This window comes from Morone saxatilis, unplaced genomic scaffold (assembly GCF_004916995.1).
Source record: "Morone saxatilis isolate NCDOM2014 unplaced genomic scaffold, NCSU_SB_2.0 Contig5, whole genome shotgun sequence".
Lineage (NCBI taxonomy): Eukaryota > Metazoa > Chordata > Actinopteri > Moronidae > Morone > Morone saxatilis.
In genome coordinates this window covers 19,542,956-19,555,296 of record NW_023340095.1, presented here as the reverse complement: position 1 = coordinate 19,555,296, position 12,341 = coordinate 19,542,956, and the positions used below count along the sequence as shown (strand labels likewise).

General features: G+C 41.0%; 1 protein-coding gene across 4 annotated transcripts in view; it reads right to left on the bottom strand.

The window, feature by feature from the left end:
- ppp2r3b (protein phosphatase 2, regulatory subunit B'', beta) overlaps positions 1 to 9,200 on the bottom strand; it is a 20,355-nt gene extending 11,155 nt beyond the window's left edge. The window contains exons 1-2 of one of the 4 annotated variants that reach the window (XM_035676340.1): positions 8,998 to 9,200; positions 8,115 to 8,508 (exon numbers count right to left, since the gene is read on the bottom strand). In XM_035676340.1, the coding sequence (XP_035532233.1) occupies positions 8,115 to 8,468 (354 nt within the window). In that variant the 5' untranslated portion in view covers positions 8,469 to 8,508; positions 8,998 to 9,200. Of the gene's footprint in view, positions 1 to 1,444; positions 1,942 to 8,114; positions 8,509 to 8,997 lie in introns of those variants that run through there. The other 3 variants (XM_035676338.1, XM_035676339.1, XM_035676341.1) reach the window with 3 other exon arrangements.
- Positions 9,201 to 12,341: the final 3,141 nt, after the last annotated feature.

The following is a 12,341-nucleotide window of genomic DNA, read 5'->3' as shown; positions in this document are numbered from 1 at the left end:
TGTGTGTGTGTGTGTGTGTCCTTTTAACTGCATCTGCCTAGGACCCAAATGAATAGCTTTGTTTGTGAGGACTTTGCAGCATATGCTGTTAAGCTCTATAATCATGACGGAAAGCAGCATATCCTTTTAAGTCTGATAATATATATATATATATATATATATAATGACATCGTGTAGGGCTGGGCCAACATCTTTATGTAATGATAAATCTGATTCTACACTAGTATGCACAGCTGACTACTGAGGAGATCATATGCATTGATAGTCTCCATTGGGGGCCGAGGGGACCATACATAAAGATATTTTCATGGACAAACACATAAAAAGCCTGAATGCATTGGGATCCAATCCAAATGTGTTATGTTGCACATATTAGCCAGTTACTAAAAACAGCTTGAGCAGAGCATGCTTCACTCTCCATCGCCATCTCATATCCAAAGACTATTTACATGACTCAAGAATTTGCTAACTGGATCCGTCTCTATGGCCTTTAATAATCACATAAACAGACCCACACAGTCCTCAGCTAAGGCCCAACACACCAAGGTTGTCACCTCTTCTTAGACCTGACATAAAACCATCAGGCCTGTAACAATTAAACCTTTAACAACATGGACCAAAATCTTAAAAATGAAGAGGGCTAAATGTAGCTATGTCCATTTCTGCATGTGCACGTTTCCACACTGACTGAAATTGTTGAAATGAAATAAATGGATGTATTCTGTGAGTGGTAATCTGCTGATTTTAACCTGATAAATGATAAATGTTGATGATCCTCTGCTCTCCTCTGTCCTGTGTGTTGGTGTCAGCCATGGCTATAAAAGGACATAAACATCTCCTGTTGCCCTGCCCCACACTGTCCCCTCTCTCTCTCTTTCACTCTTGCTTCACGGTAAACGCTAGCAGAGCTCTTGAGCACAGCCGCTAAGCCCCATGACATTTTGCACATTCACAATGATGTGGTCTGAAAGAGGACAGTAAAGCGGCTGAGCACAACATACCACACAAGATGAAACATCATCCAGTATCCAAGGCTCACATCTCACATCTCTCTGCACAAATGAAGAATAACTCGGCCCTCAAACAACTGCAAAAGTAATTCACGAACAAAAGTGGATATGACTGCACAGCAATCATATTTCATATGGCACAGTAATGTGTGTGAGCTATTTGATGTTTTAAATATGAGCACATGATAAATGCTTACTTGTCCTCACCTGCCCCAGGTGCAACCAACATTACCTTTAGTTCCACTTTGTGAAGAATAACTGGTACCAGTGAGGATTATAACTGCAGTTTAACAGTGGACGTTAATAGAGCAGATTTGTACTAATGCCATCTAAATACCAAGATATGAACACCAGTCCACATGAATAGACCTGCCCACTGGCTGACAGGCCAGCCAAGCCTGTGTGGCAGAAGGAACACTCATACGAACACCTGCCTGTCCTTGTTGGAAGGCTCGGAGCCTCTTCTTGAACCGAGAGGGCAGCACAAAGTCACAGCCGCGTGCCAGCAGAGCCAACTCCTTCCTCAGGTCAGGGTCCTGACGTAGAGACAGCTCCCTCATCCTCATCCTCGCTCCAGACAGGACGGGGAACACATATACACAAGACAACACTCAATCCAGCGTTATCCTCTCGACCGTACAAATCACTCTGCACCGGTCCGCACTGTGAGCAAAAGGCAGTGGCAGCAGTGGAAGTCCTCTGTGTCTGTGTCCCTGTGATTGTCCTCTGCCAGAGTGAGAGCCTCTTAATGCAAAGGAGCAGCTGCTACTGTGACTCTCTCTCCCATTCCAGATCTGCTCGCACAATCTCAGCTCTGCCCGCTGCTCTGCCCCAGTCTCCACATAACACGCGCATACACACACACACTGCACAGGGTCAGGGAGCCCTTGCCTCAAAGCTGCTAGGGAGATAAGAAGTGACGGAGTGTGTGTGTGTGGGAGTCACTCAGTGTGTGTGGGATGGGAGGGGTGTATGTGCAATAGATCTGCCCTTTCCAGTTTGCATTCCTCGGCGCTCATGGAAGGTTATGTAAAGAGACAGACCTGTTGTTGCAGCTTGCAGCAGCCACAGAAACCGATTGAGGGATGCACCTAAATATCACGATGACACACTGCTCATGTTCACGAGCTACTTCCTTTCTGAAAAGCTCCCACACTTTCAAATACTTCACAGAACCTTTGCTTGTACTCTGCAGCCATGCAACCTGGACACCCCCCTTCTTTGGACAGTACACCAACTAATGAGAAAATTCAAAATAAGAGATAGAATATAATGAAAGACACTTGTTACTTCTGCTAAATCGGCTGAAAGTATAAATCACTAGAACAGCAGGCAGACAAAATAAACTTAACGAGGCGTTGGCAAAGAAAGACAACAACCAAGCTATGATGAATTTGTAATAGATAACAAGAGTGTGAGTCAAATCACCAAATAATACACACACAACAGTAAGACATAAAGTACATATAATCAACTCTTCTACGTCCAATCTTATGGTGGTCTTTGTTTTGCCTTCCTTTTGCAAGCTTGGGCTGCCAGCCATTCCACGTCTTATTATAGTTGATGGGCAACAGAGGGGGGGGAGAAATGTCAAATTCAAAGAATGATGACCGCACCAGTCTGAGCCTATTAAAAGCACCGGCAAGCACTGTTTGGGCAATACAAGAAACTAGATCTAGAGAAACAAGGGTGTATCTTTAGTCCTCAAACAAACATCCGCTTCCGGTTGCTGCTGTCCTGGAGTGATGGCAATTACATCAATTCTCCATGAATATGCTGATCCAACAGCTCTGGGGTTGCATTCAATACCCCGACTGTACACGGGGAAAGCCCAACACCTATACGCCTATTAAAGAAAATGTGAATTAAACAGAAATGCTATAGAGATGTCCACATCAGTAGACTACATTCATTTATTTATTTGTTAATGTTTTTTTTTTACAAAAGAAAGTGAAAGCACACCCAGAGTATTTTTAGATGACAGGATCACAAAGTCCACCGTTTTCCACTGGTTTCTGCTCAAACCCAGTTCCTGTTATCCTCCACACAGGACACTGCACATACTTGATAAGCTGTTTGTATGATGTTTTTCTTCCCTCACTGGCTGCTGTTTGTTCATGCTTATCAATTTAAACCAAATATGGAAAGCACCAAGGCCAAAATAAAACCTGCTGGATCAGATGAAACTGTCAACTCGCATGGAACACTGAGCGAACAAAGTCTGAAGTGTGTTTCATAAACAGAGGTATCACAACGCAGCAGGGATAATGATGTGTTGGCTTACATACGAGGAAACAGCCCGGCTGGTGTTTTAAATTACAGGCAAACATGGTGTGAACAGCAACAACCTGGATGCAAAAACACACGAGTTCTGAATGTACGCTTTCTACAGAATCGTAATGAAACTGGTCCCTTCTAAGGTTAGACAAGCTCCAGCTATTTCAACATCTGAATGATCTTAGGGCCGTTGCAGGCAGGTTGCCCATAGCCCATCATCCTCTGAGGCAACTATCAGTCAGACAGTACGATGTCCACACACTCTAATGGGTCACTGTGACAAACAGAAAAACACGAGGACTCTGACTGACCCCACAATATGTCTAATCTCCAAACTGCTAAATCGGATTTGTACAGAAACATGTGTCCAGTCATGTTTACTTCATTACATAACAGATGAGATTATCAAACACACTGTCTGGAGTTAGTGACTATTCAGGTCCAGATGTTAGCCAGCAGTCATGATGGTGACTATTCACAGGTTCTTAAGGTTTGTATTTTAGTTGAGCTCGAAATGGCATTCAGCAAATGGGTTGTAACTGTATTCTCACGGTTGAAACTGTGATATTCAAGAGACAACATGCAGAATAGACAGGCAACCACAGCGGGGAGAAACAGATCACAGAAGGGCGGGGGCAGAACTGATCCAAACTCCCCAGAGGGCTTCTCCAAACTGTCAATACTAGCATACATAGTGTCCCATAAATACTATGTTCAGCTGGCTTCAGTATCTGCGTTACTAACAACCACTGATGCACCACAGTGAATCTACAGAGGTGAATCAAACCATCTCATGACAGAGCCACAACGGGTTCCCAGCAGGGCCACAGAACTGATGCTGACTGAAATCCAGAAAGCTCCAGCTCAATCCACCACAATCAATGTCTGAGACAGGGATTTGGGATACATGTGTGAACGTGGGCCAAAAATAGGCACGACTGACTGACAACATGGTGGGCTCAGGGAAGGCCAACAAGTAGAACATGATGTGAGCAGATCAGCTAGCTTGCATAAGAGTAATGATGTTGGGCAGTAATCAGGGAGGTCTGCTGACAAATCGAGAAGGGTATTCTACATGGCACCAGAAACGGAGCAACGGGTCAGAACAATCAATAAAATAAGCTGCAGAGAAGATAAGGAGTTACAGTACATAGGGCCCCGACACCTACAGTAACTACTATGTATTATTATTATTATTATTATTATTATTATTATTATTTGAGTTTGCTCAGATGATATTTATTGCTGTAGTTTGACTTTATAATGATTTTGCAATTCCCCAAAAATATTTACTGACCTGGAGAACAGAAAAAGTGACATTACCATTATTTTTCCAGGGTTTTCACTAGTGTGAGAATTCAAATTATGTGTCTGTATACAGAAAAAAATTGTCTTACAGAGTTTACACACAATTACTTCATACTATGTTCTCAGAAAGTTAAAAGACAAACTCAAGTTGGATAAATGTAGAGGGTGCCATAGTGCTCAAGAAATATTCTCACAATACACAGGTTGACGGGCATCTCATCTTCCTTTTTGCCATCTCACATAAGGACTACACCAGCCGAGTCCTAGCCGAAACACAAAGTTAGCAACCGTACTTTACACTCACGAGTCTCCAAGACTTTAAAATAAAAGGACTTGTGGGAAACAGTTTAACACCTGGTTCTCTCTGACAGGTCAGGCAACTGATAACGTGACCCTAGACCCCTGCTTCAAATAGCTTCAATGTTGCTGAGCACAACCAAGCATGTTATAAAAATACATCTTTAGAAATAACCTGTGATCCTACATGCAGACGCTGAGAACAGAGCAAAAAGTAAAACCCTTTAAGTAGCTTTAGTTCTCCTGTTCCATTTTACTAAACTACTGAGCGTTGGTGTGGATTTGACCTAATGCACTCATAACACAGAAGACATTTTAGGTATTGAGCTACACAGCAGAGCTGGAAGCCGAGCCTTCATGAGGAGCTGAGATTTACTTTACATAGAACCCATAAAAGATCTACAACCTCATATTCTGACAATGAGCAGCATCTAATAGAAGTTGTTTCAGAGTAAATTACAGAGGATAAATGTGCTGCCACACCTCATCTCACTGGCACAGTTCTGGGTATCTAATGCCAACAGAGGGGAACCAAGGCTATCTATATCAGTGTCTGATGTCAAAGTCAGACCAGCTGTTCCAGGCTGCATCAGCGTGACATAAATTGAATTTTTGAGTAATCCTCTGAAGAATGCATCTGTATGCAGGAATTCATTTTGTTGTCTTAAAATAGAAGTATTACTTGATTCAACCTGACAATCCCTTTAATATTGAGTGACACAGTGTGACCACATGCCATGACAAATCACAGCAGAATACACAAACTGTCCAGCAGTTGCTTTATATTATTCTGGGGTGGGACGGTGGCGTTGGGGGGCCAAAGGTCAGGAGGAAGGAGACATTGATGTGAAAATCAAACATTTAAAATCTGTCTTACTGTACAAACAAGACCACAAGAGAGAAAGCTCTTAGTAGAGATTCAAAGCTAACGTATCACTCCTGTGAAAAACACTCTCAATCTGAAAGCCATAAAGAAGACCAGCATGCTGCCACAAAGCTTTTCTTTTTTGCATCCTCTTCCTCCTTTGTTCAGGCTGTTTAAGCAATGAATCATTTCTCAGGTTACCAGAAGGCTGTGGTGAGACTGTGTTTGTATTTTCACCTAGACCTGGGATATTCTGGAGTACAGGAGATCAACAACTGTAATCTGTTCAATTTTGCTGTGTTTTAATTAGCTATATTTTTCTGACAAGAATGGAAAAGAAAGTATGATTGACTTTTTAATTAGCCTTTACTTCCATTTTCCTAGTTGGTTAAAATTCTGCTTTACGGGAAAATGCAAATTTTTGTGTACATGAAATGAAAATTGTATTATGCAAGTTAAGTGAACTGGTGCTCTCTAACTTTAGACTCTTGGTAGTAGTAATGTTTGAAATGAAATTCTGGATCAGGCTCATACTGATTTGTGGTAACTTCTAGGGCCATGCAGGCTTGGCATAGCTTTATGCATAACACAATAAGAGTCAATAGGTCTAGCTCTCCAGCACTGGTGTTTCAGTCAGAGAGAGAACAGATGTCGCACCACTGACCACTTGAATGCCTCCTCATGTCTGTCTTTAGCATGTCAACCTCATGTAGAAGGCGGAGTATGTAGGAGCACGTGCTCCCAGCTGTCTGGCTGTCTCACTGTCACTCACAATGTTCACAACTTATCGTCTCAACAGAGGAGGAGTCCTTCCTTTTAACTGCTTTGTGGGGCTGGATTTCCTTCTATAATCTATAAGCAGCCTAAAGCAAACATCATATTTACCTCTGGAGACACCAGTAACAGCAGAATGAGACATGCAACACAAAGGCTGAAAGCAGTAGCCGGGGATAGGCTAGGTTCAGACACTCCCACCTCTCATACCACACTAATTCGTGGGTGAGGCCTGAACATTTGGAAAGTATTTGACTAATAATCACTACATATGCGTACAGACATGGAGGCTCCACTATGATAGACCAGAGTGGACAGTCCTCTAATGCCTTTGATCCCATAGGCTACCCAGCAGCCTCTTGTGGCCAGCCTGGGAAAATAAAGATCCCAGAGGATACATTAGGGCCAAGCTTGAGAAATTTAAATCTATAACAGTCAGGGTGGATTAAATACATTTATTAAAGCCCCTCTGTCCTGGATTTTAAAAATTGCCAACTTTGGGGAATTCTAGTGGCTTTGGTGTAAAAAAACAAAACAAAACACAGCGATTATTGTTGCTACCAATATGAGAGATGCCTTAATCACATGGAAATCCTACAATCTGGAGGTTACAGTAAAAAGATCAGCCATAAACTCAGCAACCATCTACAACTGGATATCTATGCTATGTGTGATGAGGTGTAACTTTAAGCTATACTGCTGGGGCAGGTTACACTTGTTAGATTTCGATTTTGAAGAATTTACATCAACACAAGGACTTTCATTTTGACCTGTCATAATAGGAAAAGTAAAGGTGTGACTAATAAACATTAATGCGCCCCATCATTACAGTGTGAGCCTAAAAATGAGGAGGCTAAATAGAATTCAGCCATCATTACGTTTATTACTTACACTTGGGCTTTCTCTATGTTAAATATCTTCATTGAAAAAGGCCTATTAATACAAGATTGCAAGTGCAGCCTTGTAGGTTTAAATGTTATCGTTAACTGTGAAATGTTTTCAGCAAACTGTCTCATTTGTGTCCTTAGTGTAGGTGAAGTTAACAGGCAAGTTTACATTCTTCCATTCAATTGATCATCTCATTGTTCAGGTGTACTGGATAAACTGGTAACCGAGTGTACAGTCAACTAAAACACAATGTAACCATTTAATTGTATGTGATGGATGTGGATCTGGGTTTCTATTATATTCAACATACATTGCAAAATAATGATCACCCAACTCTATCTGCACCTTAGATTTTAATGCAAACAGCTGCTGCCAGACAGAAACTGAGCTCACTGACACTATGACTTTACAACACACCCTTAAGTCACGGGTACCTCAGGTGGCTCCAGAAAGAAAGCTGAAATTGCAGGACGCGCCTTGTTTTCATGTTATTCATGGCAAGCTTAGATGAGAGGCCTGTGAAGTGATACCTAAACAAACTTGTTCTAACCTGTAAGACAGTTTCATAACAGTTTGGATACGAGGTTTCACGAATGACGGCGCTAAGTGAGGAGCTACATGTATAAAGAAATGTGATGACAAAGCATTTAAATATTGTTCAGCCTCTCAATTTACTGTTTCATTAGATAATTCACCTTTTTTGTGCTGACAGACCTCCGTAGCACTCTGCCGTTGGGTCCGGTCACTCTGGTATTGCTGCTGCTGCCAGAGGGCAGGGTACTGGTGGAGGGGGGGCTGGAGGGGGTACTGAGGGGAGTGGGCTTCTTCTCCGCCAGGTTCCTCTGGGATGCCACATTGTTGTTCTCATTGAAGGTCAACGACCTCTTGTCCTGGGCATCCCCACTGCTCAGATCAATGTGTTGTCCACTTTTGATTAGGTCAAGGTAATCTTTGAGTAGTGACTGTGTGGCAGGATCACTCAGCCAGTTGAGAAAGAGCTCGTCCACCTTCATCTTAAGCACCGGCTGGAGGACTTGTGGTGACGGCATTTTGCAGAATATTACTTACTGGTTCCTCTGACAAACGTGCCTGTGTAGAAATGAGAGTAATGTTAAAGTCACAATACACAACTGTCTCTGTATTTCCCTGTGTGTGAGACGACGCACTGCACAGCCGAGGGGTTTACATTATCATACATCCAGTGACTGATAGACAGCTGTAGCTAGTGTCCTTGCTTTGTAGCTACTCAAACATTCACTCACTAACGTTATTGATTTTTTTAGCGCGAACCATCAATGGCTTCACCCGCAGGCGAAAGTAAACGTAGTAAACCCATATTGACCCGTAACGTGAGCTATTTTTAACTCTATTGTAGGAAATACAGCCGCGTAAAGCCAGTCTTTACTCAGCCAGCGAGGGTTAAAGCTGCCACACTAATTAGTAAGACCGAGCTGGGGTCGACAGAGTTGGTAAAGTTGGTGTTAGGTTAGAAATTAGGAGCAGCATGCAACAACAGTTTGTTTGTTAGCTACGATAGCATTAGCACGCTAACGTTAGCTGGCTAACTAAGGTACCAACCTTTGGGGTGAATGGACGCTAATGCCAAACGCGTCGATATGACTCTACATTACTTCCTTCGTACGCGAAGCTGTTGCACGCATGTGTATATACCTGTGAATTACAAAAGCAATGCTGTTTCTCCGGCGTTCATCACGATAAGCAGTCAGCGGCAACTTCTCAGGCTCGCGTTCCCCTGGTAACCACAACTACAGCTAACGCGAGATCTTCCGCAGGACGAGAGTTCGTCTCTCACCACCTTTCGTCCATTTCCCCTCCAGAAGAAAAGTCCTTTGGCCGCCCACCTGTATGGAGCTTCACTCACTGCTGTGGTGTGCAAATATATCTCTCCTCTCCATTGGTACTTCCACCACAGCTTCCCTCATAAGAAGCCCTACTCAGAGGTTGAACAAGTATTCAGAGACGTTTACTAAAAGTAAAAGTAGCAATAGTAGGTAGGGTGAAAACACTCGATTTTACGGCCTCCATCCGGAATCCTCTTTAAGTAAAAGTAGGTATTATCAGTAAAATGATTAAAAAAATAAAGTACCACCTGCATAATTGCCCTTGACCGTGTTAAATTACTCTAACACATTAATATTATTAATGTTTAACACACGTTTTAATGTTGTTGCTGGTGGAGTTAATTTACTTTAAATACTGTAAGGCAATTAAATCTGTAGCTTTTACAGATGTATATGTATTTTATGTTAGATCTAAATATAAAAAAGTAGAAACTATACCTTTTAAATAAATGTGGTGGAGTAAAACGTGCAATATTTCCCTTGAAATTAAGTAAAAAAGGTACAGCACTTCAATTTACCAAGTCCATCTTCCCTAAATACTGCCCATAATGCACTGATAAAAAGTGAATACACATCATACATTGTTCATCACATTTCTAATTACCATCTACATTATTTTTGTTGATTTATGATTGTTTGTTTTCTGCAGTGCACAATCCAAATTTGAATTGGTCTTCATTACAGTACTTATTTCCAGCTCTGTGTGTTGAATTTAGCCTCTTATGAACTCGATCCTGGCTCTCTTTGCATGAATAACAATGATACATCTGCACCTGATTCCACTCTCTCTTCTCTCCTCGTACCCCTACCCCTCGGAGCAGCTGGGATGAGCACCTGGTGTGTATGGAGCAGGACATCCTTATTGATTACTGGAGGGAGGAGTGGTTCCAGACATCATGGCTCCCTCGCTGCATCCCCAATGCAGAAAGCAAGCAACACAAGAAAAAGGTCAGTTTAAAATAATGGGCACCATATTTGACACCCGGGGCAAAAAACGGAGTGGATTATTTTCATCAGGATGGGACTTTCCAGCTCTGCATCTCGTACCAAACCCAAAAAGCAGGTTTCAACCACCACAACATTAATTGAAAGCATATTTAAGAGTTGAAGAAACACACTTGAGTGGCTAACATTTGACATGAAAATGACGGAAACAGATTTAATGACCACAGGGTCAGGCATTAATGGTACAATAACTATTTCACTTGGAATTATTTTTGCTTACATGTGCATTGCAACCAAAAACAACAACTTCATTACTTTATGTCTCTGTGAACACAGTGTTGCTGGGTAATTATTGTTATTATGAAGGCAACATAACAAATTTAGTCTAGACTAATCCCTTTTGGCAATCACAAGTTAAAGCCCTAAACAAAACATTTCACATACATTTTTTGTTTCGTCCAATCATGTTTTTCTCCTTTCAGTTATTATGTAATTATCTGTTGCTAATGTTTCCATTTTGTTTTACATTAGCGTTCTTACTGAGATGTGACTTGAAGGATGCAGTTTTGAAGATCATTTTAAAGCAAATGAAAATGTTAGTTCTTGATGGAGACCATCACACAGTTGTGTTTTGACTTACCAAAAATTACCTGACATAGACTTGATATTGATATTTTACGTGTTTCTGTATTTTCAGCATGAAGGACCTTAGGGACACCTATCACCCTAAACCTCTGTCTCGTTAATGACCACATTCAAAGTGCCTGTAGCCCTTTTTGTTTAGAAAAAATTAATGTTGGTTGCGCGGTTGTGAAAATTATTGACTGAATTCTCCTGATTGCTTCCCTTGATAACACCAGTAAATCAAGTCTGAAACATTCAAAGTTGTCTGAGGCGCAGCACGTAATGAGAAACCTCTTTGTTCTTTAGAACAGCGTGTGTTTTAGAAACATGTGTTTTAGAGCCTAATCAATATCAGAAATGAGGAGAGAGAAAGTGAAGGTCTTGAAACTTTAAACTTTGCAACTTTTCAAAGTGTAATTACAGTGTACAAATAGGATTTTACCCAAAGCAGTGTGCATGTTGTTTTTTCACGCCTTGAAGGACATTTCAAAGGTTTGGCCGAGGCTGAAACCACAGGGGGACAGCTGGTTAGTGTAGGAAAGTGTTAGTGAGGAGTTCATGTGTGCAGCTCTCCCTAACTGCTGTCAGCTATGCTATATGGGTGCTCTGTGAAGTAGGCGATAAGCAATCTGCTCTAATAAGGAGAGTAAATAAAGTTGAAAGTGTTGTGTTGTAGCTATGCACTGTAGAGAGTTATTTGGACTGTACCATAGTCTATGCACATAGGAGAATAGGCAATAGACCGTGGTTATTTTAAGGTTTCAATTGGAGATACAACTTTGTTCTTTTTCTTTCTTAAAGAAATTATTTTGAGAATCAGATTTTATATTTTTAATTGCAACATAAATTACTTAAAAAACATTCTTCAAGAATGCATCTGATTTACCTGTAACATTTGGCTTATCCAACTGCAATAACAATATTAACTAAAACATAAATGGATGGTTTGAATATAATTTTGGCCAGTACTTTTTTCCAATTACTCATTAGGCTTACATTCTAACATTCAAACACAATGTGATACTCGGTTGCCACATGGTTGTCATTAAAAAGGTTGCAGGTCTCTGACTTCACTCCAGTGTTGCCAACATTAAAGTTACAAACAGCCTGTGTGTAATTTTGGTTTTAATACACTAGGTACAAAACTCGGTGACATACGTTTGAGCTCGCTTTGCTTTTCTGTATGAACTGGTCTTGATTTTTGTGTGAGCCAGAGACAAGACAAACCACAGTCATACAAATAAAATAAATTCCATATTAATATTCCAATATTATTGTAATAATGTAAACAGATTTTGTTAAGTTTTGTAAAAACTGGAAGGTTTGACAAAAAATCGAAATGCATGCAGGATACTACTATTAATTCTCTGCAACAAAAAGAGACATCATTGTGAAATTTCAGTTTTTGGGTTATTATTTTATCTGTGTACTGAATATACAGTTGCATGTGACAGTTGGTGGAGTCCGGAAAAAGGCTCACAAATGATTTAA